This window comes from Pararge aegeria, chromosome 1 (genome assembly GCF_905163445.1).
Source record: "Pararge aegeria chromosome 1, ilParAegt1.1, whole genome shotgun sequence".
Lineage (NCBI taxonomy): Eukaryota > Metazoa > Arthropoda > Insecta > Lepidoptera > Nymphalidae > Pararge > Pararge aegeria.
Window position 1 is genome coordinate 18,342,988 of NC_053180.1, and position 20,491 is coordinate 18,363,478.

At 35.8% G+C, this 20,491-nt stretch overlaps 2 protein-coding genes across 2 annotated transcripts in view; one reads left to right on the forward strand and one right to left on the reverse strand.

Annotated features, from left to right (window-relative positions):
• The window catches only part of LOC120624052, a 208,219-nt gene that overhangs the window by 90,458 nt on the left and 97,270 nt on the right, over positions 1–20,491 (forward strand). The window contains exon 2 of the mRNA XM_039890384.1: positions 13,246–13,384. Coding sequence (XP_039746318.1) covers positions 13,273–13,384 — 112 coding nt within the window. The 5' untranslated portion in view covers positions 13,246–13,272. The remainder of the gene's footprint in view (positions 1–13,245; positions 13,385–20,491) is intronic.
• Positions 1,393–10,843, reverse strand: LOC120624062 (alpha-N-acetylgalactosaminidase-like). Its single transcript, XM_039890395.1, has 9 exons — positions 10,571–10,843; positions 9,801–9,975; positions 8,703–8,877; positions 7,437–7,534; positions 6,658–6,819; positions 6,241–6,435; positions 4,087–4,251; positions 3,103–3,175; positions 1,393–1,576 (listed from the first exon to the last, which is right to left on the reverse strand). Exons 1-9 carry the CDS (start codon positions 10,732–10,734, stop codon positions 1,545–1,547), a joined length of 1,239 nt encoding a protein of 412 aa, XP_039746329.1. The 5' UTR covers positions 10,735–10,843; the 3' UTR covers positions 1,393–1,544.

Here is a 20,491-nt window from a genome sequence, read left to right on the forward strand (position 1 = left end):
AGGACTTCGCAAAAAACATTTTCCAATATTCCAGACTATTCCACTGTCCTCTTCAAATCCTTGAGAACACTCGTCCATTTTTAGGACTCTCGACCCCTATTAGGGGCCTAGACTAGACTTTTAATCGTAAGTTAGGCACAAATGAGTTCATTCAAACGGGTCTTTGGAGTATCGCCAACACCAATTATTATTTGAAATACCCTTCTCATTCTGTTTTGAAAGTCGCAAAAAGTTGTTTCAGAGCGTTGATGTTACAGCTTTGATTAGTTTTTTTTTTAATTGAACTTTTTACTGTTTATCCAACCGACACTGGAAGACTTAAGTATTACTTTTAAAGTATTGACACTCCTATATATTTAACTGCCGGTTGGCAGTGGGCAGCGACCCAGCTTTCCGAGTCCAAGGCCGTGGGTTCGATTCCCACAGTTGGAAGATGTTTGTGCGATGAACATGTATGTTTTTCAGTGTCTGGGTGTTTATCTGGATGTTATAGGTATTTATGTACATTATTCATAAACTTGTTCATCAACTACCTTAGTGCTAGCACAAGCTATGATACTTTGGGGCTAGATGGAGGTGTGTGTATTGTCGTTGTATATTAATTATTTATTATTATTATATCAGAATTTTCTTGTCTGGTCTGATATTAAATTAAATTACTTAAAACGCACATTACTCAGAAAAGTTAGAGATGCGTTCCGGGCTTCGAACTCGGAACTAATTAATTTAATTTAATGTTTTGTTTTATTAAAAACACAATGTCAACTCACAAGTAATACATATTATATGTATGTTTCGTTGCAATAACGTTTTTCTATTTATATTTCTAATTTACCAAAAACAATGACGAACGACAAAAAAAATATATTTTCCCGCGTTATTGTTCATTTGTTTTTTTTTCTCAATAAACAGCTTTATATTTGCAAGCCATTTCGAAATTTAAATAAAACCTTAATTATAAGTTACCTCTTTTGTTGCCATGTTTTGGAGCAAAGGATCGTTCCATATTTAAATTAAACGACAGATGTAATTTATTTGCCCGCACAACCACACATTTTTCTACAACTTTTGCCGGCCACTGCTCGCATGTGATTGGCCAGTGCAACAATTTGTTTGAAGACCTCCCTGTCGCAGCGGAGAACGCTGTGGTTTTAAATTGGAGGTCCCAGGTTCAACTTCCGGTAGGAGCAATTTAGGAATTTATTCATTACTGAGTTTTCTCTAGACTGGTCCGGTCTGGCTTCGGCCGTGGCCGTGGCATCAGGAGCTTAGCCCGCTATCATCTTAGACTGCGTCATCACTTTTCATCAGTTAAGATTGCAGTCAAGAGCTAACCTGTAGTTAAATTTTAAAAATCTCAATAAAGGTTTCAAAATAATTCTCCGTTCAGAAATAAATAATTTTTACTTTTAACGGACTTCAAATAGGAATGTTTTAAATGCATCGATATCGGAGCTTAGAGCATTGGCGTGATCATTTCTTCATTTCATTTCCTTTTATAAATGCAATCGCTAGTCTCTCACTTTCCATACAAAAGGTCCGTTTCATAATGGAAACATTGTATAAATCGCTGCGTCTGAAACATTAACAAAAGTATTTTTTTGTAATTAACAGTAAGTAGAAACGCAATAAAGAAGACGTTTTTAGCAAACTCTACAGTTCATTTTAGTATCCCTAATATATTATATTAAATGTAACAAAATTGGAAAAGAAAATAGACTAACAACATAAATATATGAAGTAGAAATAAACTCGTTGTGCAGTTTACTAGGCTATATAAAATTGCTAATTGCTATTTTATAACAAATTACCGAAAGAAATTTTTGAGATGTCTCTCAATAAGTTCAAAGTTTATATAAAGCGTTAGTTAACAGAATAGTCCTATTATCATGTTAACTTAAACGATAAAAAAAGCTTGGGTATGCCACCCATGTCATATATCACCATCCCCTTACAATTATGTAAACATATATATATATCACCATCCCCTTACAATTATGTAAACATATATGTATTAAAATGTACCTATATTGTAAATTGTTGATGTTGGAAAAGAACAATTGCTGAGTTTCTTGCCGGCTTCTTCTCGGTAGAATCTGCCTTCCGAACCGGTGGTAGAGTCACTACACACAGACAGACTTGACGTTCGTGCTTATATTAGGCCTACTTGGAATAGATGAATTTTGAATTTTGACATGTTACATAAAGAAATTTTAATTTTGAATTTGAATTTATCAAATATGAAATTGTGTTTGTTAGTTGATCCTTCTTTCACGCAGCAATAGCACATTGGTACATTACTTGTACCTTTGTTCTTTTTTCATTCATTTATGTTTTGTTCTTGTGGGCAATATAGTAATTTGATTTGCTTTGATATGATTCAATAATTAATACCTCATTATGCTCAAATATGTTAGAAGTCTAGAAGCAGATACCTCATTTTGCATTTATAATATTACTATGTAGGATAGAAGCTGGCGTTACTTTGCGGAATTCTATGATATTTTATGAAAATTAGGCTTAATTTGCTATACTCCGCGAAAAGCAGGAAAATCTGTATGTATAAAGATTGAAGAAATTATAAATTACACCATACAGGTCCTTCTTTTCGCGAAGTACCTAAAAAAAAATTTTGGTTCCAAGTAAAATGTAGACCATTACTATAATATACTTTCTTTTATATAAGAGGCATTATATTTTGGCAGCGAAGTAGAAGTTAGCGCATTGGGTAGGAGCTTGACTTACTTTTGAGGTGCCGAGTTCGAATCCCAGAACACACCTTTGAATTTTTTAAGTTATGTGCGTTTTAAGTAATTAAAATATCACTTGCTTCACCGGTGAAAGAAAACATCGTGAGGAAACCTGAGAGTTCTACATAATGTTCTCAAAGGTGTGTGGAGTCCACCAATTCGCACTGGGCCAGCGTGGTGGACTACAGCCTTAACCCCTTCTCATTGTAGGAGGTGACCCGCAGTTGGCTGGTAATGGGTGATGTGATGATGATGATTAGAGTATAAATGAAAACTTCCTGTTTTTTTTTAAGTCAGTTGAATAAACTAATATTACTGAATATTATAGAAAATAAGTATAAAAATTACTCACCTTCAGAAGGTACGTTGACCCGGAATGTGTCACTTAAAGACATATTTCTTATAAATAATTGTGCAAAAATGTCCTGAAAGAAATTTTCATTTTCAATCTTAACGCAAAATCAAATTTTTCGTGGTTATGACTTTATGGACGCAGTAATTAATGAATAGCGAATCCCTATCCCTAACCCTACTAATATTATAAATGTGAATGTAAGTTTGTTTGTTACGCTTTCACGCAAAAACTACTAAACCGATCATCAAGAAACTTAGTACACATATTCCTGAAGGTATTAAAAGTAAAATAGGATGCTTTTAAACCCGAAATTATGCTCAGTTCTTTTGGGAGAGGGGACGAAAGTGTTTGACGATTTTACACCATAACGCCGTCGAATGATAACCGATTTATATAATTACTTTTGTACTTTAGAGGTTATAATGTTTAATTTTGCCCAAATTTCGTGTAGATCTGATGATGTGATTGAAGATAGAGGACAGAACTCCTCAGCAAACCCGTCATTTAAGGCTTAGCAATAATACATAAAATGCTGCCACATTTATGAGAATTCGAATTCTTCGTTCGTTAAAAAACTGTTAACGAACGAACAATTCTGAAGTCCACGCAGATGAAGTCGCGGGCAGAAGCTAGTCATTATATAGTGTGGACTGTGGTGTGTGATTTATAATTTCTGAATTTTGCTCTGGTGAGAGGCTTTGGCCGTGGCTAGTTACCACCTTATCGACAAAGACGTGCCGTCAAGCGTTTTAGTGTTCTGCTGCGACGTATACTCCCTAATAGGTTAGCCCGTTACCATCATAGACATCATCACCTAGTGAGATTACAGTCGAGGGGCTAAATTGTAGTGAATTAAAAAAATAGATGCGTGCCGGGGTTTGATAGGAAGGATAATTATATTAATAATAGAATGATATATATGTAAACACCATTGATTTGTTTACATATGTAGGAATCTGCTTGTTCACCATAAATACTTACCATAACGGCATAGTTATCAGAAGAGTTCAATCCGTACTGTCCCGGTGTGAAAGAGACGGTTGCTGTTTCATCAGATAAATTAACGAGTGCGAAAGAGACGGAATTATATTTGTCTCCTTTTTTGGGTAGATGAGGTTTCACCCACATTGTGACTAAGCGTTGCAACTGCCAAAAAAATTATATTCTTTATAATATTATTTAGTTTCTTACAAAACCCGTGAGAACCGTTTTTTTGGGATGAAGATTTCTCCGCCACCAACTAACTAACTCTATGCCAAAAACCAAGTTTCACTGGTTCCTTAGTTACATTGTGAAGAATTTGTTTCTTTACAATGTGACTAAGGAACCAGTGAAACAAAGAACCTTTTGAAACTACATATTAAGTGTTATGCTTACCATTTCAAAATCAACATCAAAATTGATTCCAAAGTTTAGAAGCACGACGTCAAGTCAGTCTGTTTGTAGGGACTCTACCACCGGATTTAACAAACAAACAAACGGACAGACAGATAGAGTAGTAGTAGAGGTTTTTGTGACAGGGCTCGTCCGGGGAATTACTACCACCAAGCTTTTTTCTGCCGCTAAGCAGCATTGTTTTGCCGAAGTTATTACAGGCACTTGAGGATGTGGTCATTGCATGCCTTGCGAATTGTTGCTCTGTTAATAGGAGATAGTTTTCCACCATAATTTTGACTACCTGCTGGATCCATCAGATGCAATTTAAAAAAAAGCATATATAATAAATAAATAATAATAATAAATATACTACGACAATACACACATCGCCATGTAGCCCCAAAGTAAGCATGGCTTTTGTTATGGGTACTAAGATGACTGATGAATAATTATATGAATAATACAACGTAAATACTTTTAACATATAGATAAACACCCAGACACTGAAAAACATTCATGTCCATCACACAAACATTGTCCAGTTGTGGGAATCGAACCCACGGCCTTGGCTCCGAAAGCAGAGTCGCTGCCCACTGCGCCAATCGGTCGTCTAATAGGTACAACGTGTAACGGAACTACGAAATACTGTTAAAAGGGGAATAAGTATATTTCATAAGGAATCACACTGTAAAGATATTGAATCAAAAGAAGCATATTTATTTTTCCACACAAACGAATTCAAATCATTCTCAATGCTTACTTATGACAACCCCCAATATAAAAGACAGACACGCGCATAGTATAATTGAATGAATGAATGAATACACTTTTATTGTACACCACATAAACATAACAAATTAACAGTAAAAATTTAACAAAAGGTATACAATTTGGCGGCCTTATCGCTACATAGCGATCTCTTCCAGGCAACCAAAGGCGTTAAAAACAGCTCAAGAAGAGAGGTAGGTGGTGCATTTAACTGTACTGTGTTGCAAATAAACATGCATAAACCTATATATACAAATATAATATGTACATATAACAAACTTACAATAAAATATATAGATAGTGATAATAATTAATATATACCTATATAATTAATATCAATAATAATATCAACAATAATAGTACCTAAGCAACCCTATTGAAGATAAAAGATCGACACGCGCATAGTAACTACGCTATGCAGCGCGTACCTAATAAAGTGACAGGAGTCACATAAATGTACTTTTTTAGACGGCCGATTGGCGCAGTGGGCAGCGACCCTGCTTTCTGAGTCCAAGGCCGTGGGTTCGATTCCCACAACTCGAAAATGTTTGTGTGAAGAACATGAATGTTTTTCAGTGTCTGGGTCTTTATATGTATATTATAAGTATTTATGTATATTATTAATAAAAATATTCATCAGTTATCTTAGTACCCGTAACACAAGCTACGCTTACTACGCTTACTTTGGGACTAGATGGCGGTCGATGACAGTACACATACTGTCGTAGTATATTTATTTATTTACTTTTGCATGTGGTGTTAGGGCTTTATCTGATTTCTTTCAGTAAAGACTATGGCAGTGGTTTACTCAAAAACTATTAGTGTTTCGGTTTTCCAGATAACTCTCGGAGACAGTAAATAACGTACCTCTAAAGCCTCTGAAGTATCATTTCGGTTTTCATTTACACGTTGTATATACCCAATATACATATAGCTCATGGAAAGCGTTCGGTGACGATGACGCAAGTTTTCACATAAAAAAAAACTTACCGCATGAGGTTTCGCCATGACGCCCAAGGGGTCTTGGGCGATCGCAATCAGATCTAAATTGAGCAATAACTTCTTCTCGTATTCACTTATCCTGTTCATATCACAGCTTAACAATAAAGGGGCAGCCAGCATTGCGTATACTGCTATGTGCACGCGGCTTTGACTATCTGTTAGCGAGCCTGTGCCGAATATCAGCTACAAAATATAACACAAACTACTATAACCAAAATTCATTCATATTAAGTAGACAAAAGGCACTTTTAAAACATTAAATCTGTCTTTTTGAAGGTGCCTGTTCATCACAAAAACATTTTCCTGTTGTGGGAATCGAACCCACGGCCTTTGTTCAGAAAGCAGAGCCGCTGCCCACTGCGCCAATCGGCCGTCAGATTTAGATACAATCAGCTACGTTCTTACCATATCGGGATCGTTCCAGTGGCCCGGTCCGTGAAACTTGTACAGGTGCTCGTATGCCTCTAGGTAGTGAGTAACGATCGCTTTGATGGCGCTCCATGACGTCACCACGTCGTGGTAACTGCGCCATACATTGCAATACTTTGATACACTTTGGTAATCTGGCTAAAAAGAAAAAAAATGCCCGTGTGTTACATATATTGTAGAGCACAGACAAAAACGAAACGGTTTACGAAGACGGCCTTAATATATGACTCCTATAAAAAAATATCACTTATTTTTTATTGCTTCGAAACTATTTTCACCAAAAAATATAACATCTCAGACAATACTGCTTAAATGAACTGCACTGAAAATTTCGCATCGGATTTCTCTTGCGTTGCGGGAATATATTCTTATTCTTCTTTTTGCCCTTATCGCCAAAACATGTATTCTTCTTAGCTGTCATCTCGCTATACACTCTTTTTAACTGCATATTCTTTTTCAAACAATCCTTCCATCTCTTTTTTGGTCTTCCTCTTGTTTGTTCTTTCTTCTTTTATTAGGGGAAAATAAGTCGTACAAATTTATGTGTCTTGCATTGTTCTATTAGTATCGCTTGGATGTAGACATCTAATTTTGCCGCATATCCTCTGTTACATTTAAAAAAAATCACTCATCTGATTTTCATTAAGCACCAAAAGAAATAGTTATAACACTTCAAAATCCTATAAACGCGGAGGAAGTAGCCCGTACCGTAAACTACTATAAAAAAAATACAGAGTGTTAAGCATTGTTATTACCTGTTTATGATGTATAAACTCTATGTAATAGGGCCAGCTGCATGAGTAGACCATAGGCCGCCCTGTGGCGTTTAAGTGTGCGCCGAGCTTTATGTATGCTGTAAAATGTTGAAGGATTTATCAATATCACATATCGCATCTTCTGAAGATTAAGTACATATATACATATATGACATAGACAATAAGTTTTAATATTAAAAAAGTGAAGCCATGAAGCTTATTATAAAAAGTTTACAATACATAACAATTTTGACTACAAGTTACAAGTCTGACTACAAATACCCGGTAGTATTTGATGGCCCATTGGCGCAGTGGGCAGCGACCCTGCTTATTGAGTCCAAGGTTGTAGGTTCGATTCCCGCAACTAATAATCAATATTAAGGAGGGTAGGTCGCTGATGCCTATAGCACAGGGTTACCTAAATTAGGCAGCACAGACCATCCATACTTTTTATTTGTGCATTACTAAATATAATCATGTTGCCACAATAAATCTTTTTTTCATTTTTTTTCAACTGGAAAAATGAGATAAGCATGAATGTTTTTCTATGTCTGCGTGTTTTTATCTGTATTTTATAAGTATATCATTAATAAAACTGTTCATCAGTAATCTTAGTACCCATAAAACCATCTACGCTTACTTTGGGACTAGATGCCATTATATATATTGTCGTAATATTTTTATGTATTTTTGTCTTGTGAGAAGCTCTTAGGTCGTGGCTAGTTATCATCCTACCAACAAAGACGTGCCGCCAAGCGATATAGTGTACGATGGCGCGTAAAAACCGTCAAATTTTGTTTATAACCTACACAGGGTAGCCCGCTACCATCTCAGACTGCTTATCAGGTCAGTCTGGTGATTTATTATATAACTAAGCTTAATTTGCTATAGTCCGCGAAAAGCAGGAGAACTTGTATGGTGTAATTTATAATTTCTTCAATCCTTATACTCCACACCAAACAGATCTTCGGCAATGTACCCTCTACACACGTTTCGCTCCGAAACCGGATCATCCTCAGGAGATGTTGACTTTACAATGAATAATTGTTAAGTGTAGTATAGTAGAATAAAAAAAAGTAATGTCTCTGCTACACGCCCTTAGCACCCTTAGATTATTTTCAAGCCAAAGTCAAAACATGAAATAGGCACTTATGAAATGTTCATACAAATCTAGGTTGGCTGCAGTCAAGCCTTGTCCAATATTGGCTATAAAAATATTAAGGAAAGGCAATGGCTTTAGAAATGTATTAAATGATGTCACTTTACCTATATTAAGATAGTCCTCTTCGACAAAACACCCATCGACTTTTAAATAATCCACTTCCCACTCGGCAAACATTTTTGCATCCGTCTTGAAATGTTCCCTAGAGCCAGGATAGCCCATACAGGTTGTTGCTGCTATGTTGGTATACATGCCGAATTTGAGGCCCAGCTTGTGTATCTACGAAAATTAAGTTACTTTTGTTACTGCATTGTCCATTAAATTTGCATAGGAATATACTGCCTCAATGGTCTAAAGGTTATGTTAGGCTAAGGATAATAAGGCCCTGGGCTTCATTCTAAAATTATAGTTACCTACTTATCATACTTTCTTTTAAGAATAATTGGGATTATGTTCTTATCACCAATATGATGTGATAATAATTGTTTTAGCCCACAAATCCGCATTAGGGCAGCACAGAGATGTGCTATGCGCAGGAGTTATCGTATTATTATTATTTAAACAGACGTATAATAATGTTTAAAAACAAAATAAAAACACACACATGGTGGAGCAAAGTTGTCATGAACTGGTACGAGTATAAGATGGAAAGAGAATTAGAGGTTGGCCATTTAGGAGGCGGGAAGACAACATAAGGCAGCAGGACCAAACTAGTACAGAGTAGTGCACGGCAGGAAACAGAGATGGGAGCTAGTGGAGGCCTTTCCACTGTAACTGGCAATCCGAAACATGTGAAATCATTAATTAAGAATTAAAATATATAATTTTAATTCTATATTTTTGTTTATATTCATCAATACATAACCAATAAAGATAATTAATGTTTATATTTAAGTAAAAAGTATTAAAAGTTTGTTTATTTGTTACTTATTTGACAAACCAATCCAATTACCTTTACTACATCTAAATAAAACAAAGTCATTGCAAGTACTAAATAAGCAGTATAATAAATCTTTATACAACCATATGCTGTAATAAACTAATGTATTACTAATAAACACATGTAAGACTTCTCGGTAAGATGATACATAGAGCAATTATTAGGCAGAAAATATTTCTCTACACTATTATGTTTATGTATATAAACATGTCTACCGAATATAATATTTAGCTATTAGGTCTATTTATGAGAGTAAACATACATAATCTGCAATATACTTCATTCCATTAGGAAATCTCTTTCTATCAGCCACAAGTTTGCCATTATGATCCCTCTTCTTTTCAGACCAACAATCATCAATGATTATGTATTCAAAACCTGCTTCTTGGTAACCTTCTTTGTAGAACTTATCTGCCACAGATAATATTAGCTTTTCACTAAAAAAAAACAATCATTTTACAAATCAATTTTTGCTAGATCTAATTTGATTTAGCAATAAAAATGTATCAAAAAAGAAGAATTTCTATATGCCTTAAAACATTATTTCTATATGCCTTAGCTTAGTTATTTCATATTATGAACAATCTTTACCATAACACAAGCTTACTATGGGGCTAGATGGCAATGTGTATTTTGTTGTAGTATATTAATCTTTGGCAATGATTCTCAATGTAGCAGAAAGCAGATTCTACTGAGAAAAAGCTTGTTTTTGTTTATTCCATTACAATTTAGCCCTTGACTGTAATCTCAGCTGCTGGCAAGTTTTGATGCAGTCTAAGATGGTAACGGGCTAGCCTGTGAGGGGAATGGCAGTTATATAAAACCCATACACCTAATCGGTTTCGACGCGACATCGTACCGGAACGCTAAAACACTTAACGGTACGTCTTTGGTAGGAAAGTGCCAGCCGGAAATCGGACCCCGAGCCCCATCTTCATATAACCACATCGCTCACCTGCACCAGAGAGGTCGTCAAAGCCGGCAAGATAATCAGCAGTCGCCCTTTTTCAAATACAAAAAAACACTTCTTACTCGAGACATTTCTGTGGATTTCTTTGACAATCCACGCCGCACATATAGTAGCCCCACGACATCCACCCCATGGGAGGCCGCCGAGCCAATCCATTATCTAAAAGTTCCACTACACTCGACAAATACACCGCAACGAAAAACAGCACGAACAAATACACTGCCATATTTTTAATTTGATAACAAACAGATAGTATAAACTTATAACATTTTTCTATTTTCTTTCTAAGAAAATTAAACCATAAAAATTTATTGTTTATTGCTTTCAATACATGATTTTTTCAATAAATTTAATAATTGTACTTTGTTTACAAATCTTGTTTCAATTGGTTTTCATTTCATGATTTGACAATTGACAGTTCCTGTCAATACCTTGATAATAAAATTAAAACCCATCAAAATTTAAAATACGAATCATAGGCCTCAAAATGCAGTACGCTAGTAATTCTTTAATTTAGTTGCATTATGTTCATAACGTTCCATTTCAAACGAAATACAAAACTCCATTGACTTGTTACAATTGATTAGGGCAATGTTTACCAAAGTGTTTCTCAAACTGCGATAAAAGCCGAGCCATCAGATTCCCGTATTGAAATAATAAAAATAAACATGACTTGTAAGTATTTTCGCAATAAACTCTCGTCTCAAGAGCATTACGATCCAATGCCACATCAAATGCAAGGCGTCACGTACGCCGGGCAATCGTCGAACAAAATAAAATGTAACTGAACTCGATCCACACGATTTAAGTAAAGGGTCGGACGAACCCTGCCTGTACGTTATAGCTTTCAGAGTTTCATTCGTAACGGGAAAGTAGAAAAGACCAAGGAAATAAGTCTTGCGAGTTATGCTGCAATAAGAAATGGCTCTAGAAAAGGATTTTCTTTTATTGGAAGATTCTCTTGTGAATTTGAACCAGCAAATTTAGGTTACGAAAGATGGATGCAATTTATTGTTATTCTTAGCTATTTTATAAATTCAAACTTCATCGCCAATTTATGGCTCATATTTTATACAAGTAACAACTAACAAAATCCTTTTACAATTTTGAGCATTTTTTTCTAACACCCTTTATATCATGGTAATATATTGAAGACAAAGCATTTCAGTTCTTTTTTACCTATAATTGAAATTAATCATTCTAACTAACTACACTGGTAGATCAATTAAAAAAAGAGCCTGGAGCGTCGTTTCTTAAAAAAGGCGATATAAGTACCTACTAAATAAGTACAACGTTTAAATGAAAACCAAAATAATACTTCAAAGAGTTTAGAGGTACATTATGTTCTGTCCCTGAGACTTATCTGTGAAATCGAAAACCTAATAGTTTTTGAGTAAACCACTGCCATAGTTTTTAAGTGAAAGAAATCAGATACAGCCCTAAAGTCACATGCAAATTAAATCATCAAATCAAAAATAAAATCATGTGACTCCAGTCACTTTATTAGGTACGCGTCACATAGCGTAGGTACTATGCGTGTGTCTTCAGTCTTTTATCTTCAGTAGGTTTGTCATAAGTAAAAGTTATGAATACGTTTTGAATTCGTTTGTATTGGAATGAATATATGGAAAAATAAATATGCTTCTATATAATGTATTTATGCATCCTTCAATATTATTTCGTAATTCTGTTTCAAGTTGTACCTACATCAGGCATCAATCGATATACTCTATTGTAGGTATTAATTAAATTCTGTGCTGTGACGTGATCACGTCAGTAAAATAAAGAAAATAGCGACACTGGACTTCTTTTTACTCACCTTCTCAGTTTAATTTACTCAGCGGCTTGATAGTACCGGTTATTTGTTTACTCGTTGATCCCATTTTTTTCTATAGCTCATTAAGAGAAAGAATAAAGCGTTCCACACACTGAGGCGCTGGCGGTCACAATGGCGAAGAGCTGATGACATGTGTGCGAAAGCGTTCCCGTGGCCCAGCCACTAGGCTCCTGGTTGGAAAACCGTGGGATTTTAGTCTCAGTATCTATGGTTCTTCTCTCAGAATTAAATGGGCTAAGGCTTTAATTGTCCATTCTGCTCAAGTGCGGTTGGATAGATTTCAAACGGCTTTGAGAACTTAATGGAGAACTCCGGATAATCTCTTGAAGAGATGGTATACACACAACACACACACACACTTCACACTCGCATACACGCACATACACACACGCACACGCACCCCCACGCGCTCACTCTCACATGCAAAAATGGGCGCGCGCGCGCACATAAACACGCACACACACACATTTATACACACATTCACACTAACACGCACACACGCACACACACACACTTATATAAAATATATACGCGGAAATATATTACATATTTTTTAAGTTTTGTTTTCTTTTTGTATCATAATAATCTCTCTTGTTTGTTTGTACTCTGGAAGTAAGTTTTGATATTTCGGAGGACGTAATTAGTGCACCGTATTACATATACTTAGCAGCAGGATAACCATGTTTTTTTACAAACATTGTAATTTTTTTAATTAAAAATAACTTGGTTGTCCGTGAAGTCGGTTCGCGGACGATAATTTTACGTGATACGTGCGTCCGAGTAGAAGAAATAGATGCTTGATATTAGTGCCTCTCTATCCTATAATATCCAGATATAATTGTCCTGGATGAAGTGTGTGTTTAAAGTTTGTGAAATTATATAGTGTGTCTTGTGTTACAGAGGGTCGTGCCGGGTGGAGCATGGGCGATGGCATGGCGTGAGATGAGGCGCGTAGCGTTCGCGCTCGCCGCGCTGCTGGCCGCAGCGTCGTCGCGCGCACCAACCAACGACCCCGCGCTCTTTGAAGCAGCGTTCCAAGGTACCCAAATCTTTTCAGCTGTTCAGTGCTGCTCAAGGAACTTAAGCTATTAATGATCTATGTAATTATTCAAAAAGACATGAAACAAAGTTTGCTATACAAACAACAAAAATTAACCTTTATTTGCTTTATAGTTACCCCACGAAAAGCTGGAGAATCTGTAAGGTGTCGTTTATAATTTCTTCAATCTTTATAATCCACAATAACCAGATCTACCGCAATGCGTGCAACATCTCTGCATGAATCGCTCCGGCACAGAACTTAGGAGTAACTTATTTAGCAAATTATCTTGGTTTTCGCGGAGTATAAAGGGGCATATAAAGCTTAATGTTCATTGCATATCATGGACTTACGCAAAGTAACGCGTGCTTCTATCCAAAAGTGTTCTGTTATGATGTTATTCTAACATGCCCAAGGAGCGCTGCGACGGTGGTTTATTTTAGCATGGCTCAAAATGATATGATCATAATGGCTCTTGCCTCCATCGATATTACTGCTCTCATTGAGCCATTAGCAGTAAGGTATGATGGTAGGAGACCTGATGGATTGACACTGGTTCCTTGGGAACAAGGACGTGCGCTTTTGTGGGACGAAACGCATCTTTCAGGGAGACATGATCAATACTGGGAGTTACAGCTAAAATAAAGACTGTATCATCTATCGATGTATGAATGAATGAATGAACGAATACACTTTTATTGTACACCAAAGAAAAAAAAGTAGTTACAAAGATATAAATACATATAAAGCGAGTACAATTTGGTGGCCTTATCGCTACATAGCGATTTCTTCCAGGCAACCAATGGCGTAAAAGGAAAAAACATAGAAAAGAGGTGGGTGGTGCAATAAATAAGTTTTAAAATTATACAAATACATAAATAAAATATACATATATATATACATATATATATATATATATAAATATAACTATAATATATATAACATATAACATCCTCAATTTATATGAAATACATAAATAATTAAAATTACACACTTAAAATTATCCGCTTCAGCGATGTTCGGCTGTAAGAGACAAATAATGATCTATATTAGATGGACATCAAGTAAATTCGCATTGAAAAAAACCAGTTCACACAATAGTAAAAGTAAGTATATTCACCCAACTCTGTTTTTCGTTTTATTTTCCATTTCGTTTACATTTTACCAAACAAAGAGCATAAAGGTTTTCCCATTTTATATGTATAATCGTATTAAACAACAAAGGGACACCGCTGTGGCGTCCTTAACGAATACTTATTAAATAAAAAATATGCTTTATGCCGTTACGATCTCATAAAAGATCCATTCGCAACGTCCGTAGGCGGTCTTTGTCAATAATAGGTTCCTATTTACACTTAACTATTGATCTGGAAATGAAAATTCAGTATTTCTTATCATTTACAGTATCTTCTTCACGCATTCGTGATCTTCGTGTGATTTCGTAGCATTTTAGCCTTCATTATTTTTAAGGAGGACCGCCAGTGACTTTGCCTGACTCCGCTGGGTTGCTGGGTTGTTGCAGTTATTCAGTTGTTCAGTCATAACAGTCATGTTCTGTATTGACGTCAACAAAGTGAGTGAATCTGGCCAACTCGCCTTGTTGACGTGGAAGATAATATCCTGCGACTTCAAGAATAAGCCTGAACACCGATCTGAACAGTTCTGAAAAAATGTGTTGCAGAATTGAGTTCTGACGCGTCTGTTTCAGCACTGTTCTTCCTCTATTTCCTGTTCCTTTTTTTGGACATAGGACTAATGTGTTCCTTACATTAGTCCTATGTCCAAAAAAAGGCGATCACTTCGACCCAGCTAACTACAGACCAATGCCATCTTCTGTTGTGAGCTATAGTGAATGTTCAGCTTATTACAGATTTCACAACGTATACAAATAATTTAAAAAAATTATCGTTAAATATGTCCTAATTACATTTGTTTGGGCGTGTATCTAAATATAAAAATTATTATCAATGGTTCATTCTCTGTGAGAAGGTGGGGATTGCATTTTGGGGTGGGTTTAAAGTTGTTATGAGTATTATGTATTATCCGAGGAACACTGTTTTTGAAACCTTTAAGGAAGAACCATGCCTCTCCCTACTTAAGGAATGATTGGGTGATATAAAAAGATAAAAGATAAAGAGCTGCGCGGAGGGTAAATCACGAGTAAAACGTCGTGTGAACGGGCAATTTTATCTTTAACACAAAATAAGTAGCCAGTGAAGAGGTACAGAGACCACTTATACGAATATGTTAAAATCTATAATTATAATAAAACTGTAACTGGAATATTTCGGTACATGTAATATATTTAAAAAAAAATCGACCGGGGGATGCTTTATAATCGATACTGAGTCCGAAACAGATTTTTATTTAATTTTTGTTTGTGTCTTTTTTTATTTGAAAGTGTATTCTATCAAGCATGTATTGTCTAATTTTAATAAGGATCTGATATATACTGTCGGAGATAATGGACATAACTCTTCACAAATAACAGCATGTCGGAATGCATGCGTACCATACTACTAATATTATCTTAAATGCGAAAGTTTGTGAAGATGGATGTATGGATGGATTTATGTATCAACTGAAATAATGACAACTCACAAACTCAGTATACCACGTAAAATAATAGTAGTTACATAGCTAGCCACAATGATTATGATGTTAGGATCATATCTATTCCGGCTTCACGATTGAGGCATAAGCGGACAAAGTTGCGAGGGTCCGCTAGTATGTAAATATAAATATTGTAACAACTATAACAACTGGTTACTGGAACCTTTGGTTCTAAAAATATCAATCAAATTCGCCTACGGTGTAAACTCGCGACCAATCGAGGTGTTCTGAAAACAGAGGCACTAAAAATTTAATTACAAATTTGCACTTCGGAGTTCGGGAACATGACATCTCGGCATTTCCAATTTGTTTGTGGTGCAATCTGTGGAAAAAACCGCAAGTCATATCGATGTCGATAATTCAAGGTTACTAGGCCCAACGGAGAAACCAGAATTGACAAGGGAAAAACATATTCTTGAAGAATTACGACTAATTAGTAGATACTAGATAAAACGCACCATATCGTTTAGGCAGTTGAAAGAATGTCGAAAAGAAAAGGATGATGCACCTTTAAGTATTATTGTCATAAGTAACCCTGCTTTCTGAGTCTAAGGCCGTGGTTTCGATTCCTACAACTGGAAAATTTTTGTGTGATGAATATAAATGTTTTTCAGTTTCTTGGTGTTTATATGTATAGATATTGTAAGTATTTATGTATATTATTCGTAAAAATATTCCTCAGTTATCTTAGTACCCATTACACAAGCTACGCTTACTACGGGGCTAGATAGCGATGTGTTTACTGTCGTAGTATATTTATTTATTGACGTGACAACGTCTTATAATTCGATGGAGCCGGCTGCACGCACGAAAAAACATGACGTATGCGGAGTTACCTCGCTCTGAGGCGTTCAATTAAAGGCTTGAAGTGTAAGCGAGAGCGCGGAACGAGCGACAAAGAGGCACAGTCGGCCTCCGCGTTCGACATCTGTCTCTCTCCTACTTGAGTGAGCGATGCGTTCGCGTTGACAGCCTCTATACAATAATACATTTACATGTTTTCGGCAAGGATGAAGTGCAGTGAAAAGTGAATGTGGTGTCAGTTGTTTATAGCAACGATAATATCTATCAAACAAATAAAATTAAAATTTTCTTTTGAAAAATGCAACCATTCCATCAGTATTTTTTTTCGACGTTCAACTATCGTCAGTAAGCCGACTTTACAGACAACCAATTTTTTGCCCAACTATCGATAAACTATTTACAATTAATATTAAGTCAAAACTGTATTGGGCCGCCATTTGCATTCGTTACGACGCCGCTACTCGTAGAGAGCAGCGGAAGATATTTCCTTTTCCTTTCCCTTTTTTTTTAATTTTTTATCCTTACAAGATGTTAGGCATGGAAACACCTGCTGCGTGCCTTTCATTAATTACATGACTTACGTGACATGTGAAAGGATAGGATAGAAGGCGGGGGGTGACATTATGTGTCAAGATCTGTCAAGGTGGGGCGTCATATGTCATGATCATGACATGACATATCTACGTCGTAAGTTTTCGTCCGAGTGAAATATATTCGGTTTTCCCGTGGGACTAAAATGTTTTTTCCGGGACGAAATGTATCGTGTTCTACATACAAATCCGATCAGCCGTTGATGTGTATAGAATGTAGGGTTTTTGGCAAGCGTAACTAAAACTAGGTTACAATTATCTTGCGTAAAAATGCCTAGGCATTATTTTCTTGAAGGTACGGAAACTGTGTTTAAGTATGTTTAAGTATATATTAGTTTATTATTTTTTTTATTTATTATTATTAGTATTTCATGTGTGTAATCTTTATAAGTATTAGTGTGTTACTGTTCGTAAGTATGTATATACACCCCACCAATCGGTTTCCCTAGGCTTTCCTAATCCTAAGGTTGCCTGGAAGAGATCGCTACTAAGCGATAAGGCCGCCCTTTGTATCCTACTCTTTAAGTTTATTTTTGTTGTGTCCATTGTTTTTTTTTCCTATTTGTGGTGTACAAATAAAGTGTATAAATAAATAAACTGCGAAAGGGTACTACCACCTTTAGTATTTCTGCCGCTAAGCAGCATAGCGCAATACTGTGTTCCGGTCTGCAGGGCGTGATCGGCACGGGGCAACACTTTGCAGGAATTGCTCCTTGTATGACCTGGAGGCTGGGAAGTGTAGCTCTGTTTACGGCGATGGTTTTCCACTGACCATCAGGTGGACTACCTGCTTGACCCATCAATTAATAGTTGTAATGATGAAAAAGAAAAGTGTGTGAGTGTGCAAGTCACACACGGTAGAATTTTTTAAATTTTATTTTCATTTTTTTTCCGCCAGTATTCACGTTTTTTTTCAACTTTAGTTTTTGGCATAATTTTAAAATCAATTTATCAAGGAGTAGAAAACAATCAACTATCAACACACTTATAATAAAACTTTCTAAGACGCAGGCGCAAAACACATGGGAGTCCGAGAACGTCTAATGTGTTCTATCTCATTCTGTCGCCGGCTGAATCCTTTACATTTTCCCCAGTGTCTACAATATGAGTACCTTCAAATCAAGAGTAAATAGTCATCTTCTAGGCAAGCGCGTTCCACCTTAAGCTGCATCATCGCTTACCATCAGGTCTGATTGCAGTCAAGCGCTCGTCTTTAAACATAAAAAAAAAAATTATGTTTCTGTCTCTATGGACTTACCAATTTTTTCGTTTCATCGAGTTTGAAATCACAACGACTCTAAAGAATTTTCACTTCAAAAAGCAGTTCTTTATCAGAAAAGAAAAGTGCTGATTGGATGTTAACCTGTGTCTTTTGGCTGTTCTGTTGTCAAAAGGCGAGGTAGGAAGAAGATTCCGTCGTTCGGAAATTAAAGGACCTTCGTCAAATCATGGTCACTAGTAGCTTTGCTTTAACCGTCCAAAGCCGGGGCGGGTCGCTAGTTCATTATATATGAACATAAATAACCCTTTGCTCACCCAAGCCCTAATTATGCAGGACATTAATAATCATTTCAACGCAGCTCAGGTAGAATATTATTCCATTTAATTATTAGAGCAAGCGGGCGAAGTGCTAATTGTTAATTATTATACGTGATATTATTTCGATATACGTAGAAACTGACATTGGGAGGATATTTATAACTGGATGCAAGGTCAAAAACGAAAAAAGGTGTTCTGTAGAAGAACCAGAATCATGATAGCTCAACGAAATGCGAAGCTTATGTGGCAATGGACAGCGTGTAATTACGCTAGGTGAAAAAAATTACAAAAAACGGCCCAAATAATCTTGAAAGAGAACTAGAGTTTTCAACCGTATTTAAATGTATATTATGTTCTCTATTATAGATACCTACCTATCACTAAATCAGATATCTGAGTTCTATAACAAAAAGAACAGAGTAACTTACAGAGATCAGCGAAAGGATGGGGCACTTATCTCGAAAATCTAATGGAGGTTAGGGTCCCAAGGTGCTGGAGTAGCGACTGAAGAACACCGATTGTAGTCCCCCCACGGTGGATAGACGACATAAAACTATACGCATTTTCTTGGTACAAGAGATACAAGTACTATGGTTTAATCTGGATTTACAAAAATCTGAGGGTGTGAAAATATCTATAACATACCAGCAGTGAGTCCAAGGCGGACTGCCTTTGTATTTGAGTATATAAGTCAGTATTCAGTTGAGTAGGTAATAATAAGCCTTAACAATTTTTCTCTACCGAGTGAGACTAACCGTTAAGGTTCTACAGTGAAAAGACATAGCTGTCTTCAAAAAACCATTTATAAGAATGTTATACAGCAATTTTTATTGTTCTCCGAAAAGAAAACTCTTAAAGGCTTAGGCGACTGAAGTTGATTCATTTCTATTTTCGAATCTTCCCCAATGTTTCCTAGGTTCAGTTTTGTTTTTATTTTAAAAATATCTTTATTAATTAAATAATTGTATTACAGTTCATATCCTAGTGACTAGCCTAGGTTAAACAAATAAATAATATATCTATTACTTACAGTTTAGCAGGTTACAACACCTTTTCAAAACTTTACATCATATAAACTAAACATTTTTAACAACTCATTGAGCCGCATAACAGATGATAATAACTTGTTATACGTAGAACTTAGTACATACGCACGTTTATTAATAAAATTAAACGCATTTAATTGCTTAATCCTATATTTATGATTTAAACGAGGGTAGAACTCGGAACTATGCAACAGTTACGTACAAAGAATTCACTCAGTCGTCAAGGAAGTAGTGATGTGGTAGTCGGTATCGATTGTACTTATCGATATATGATAAGACTTTATACCGGCTTTTGTCAATTGTAGACACAAGCGAATTTTTATTTTGTATATTACAAACTATATAGAATTTTTTGGATTGCCCCAGTATGAAAGCTTTCAAGGTAGGTAATTTTATACGATTATGTATGGACGAAACATTGGTTCGGGAAGAGGTATTATAAGCGGATTTTAATTCTTTATTTTGCACTACTTGTAGTTTCGTATAATTCAAATTACGCGTACTACGCCACACCG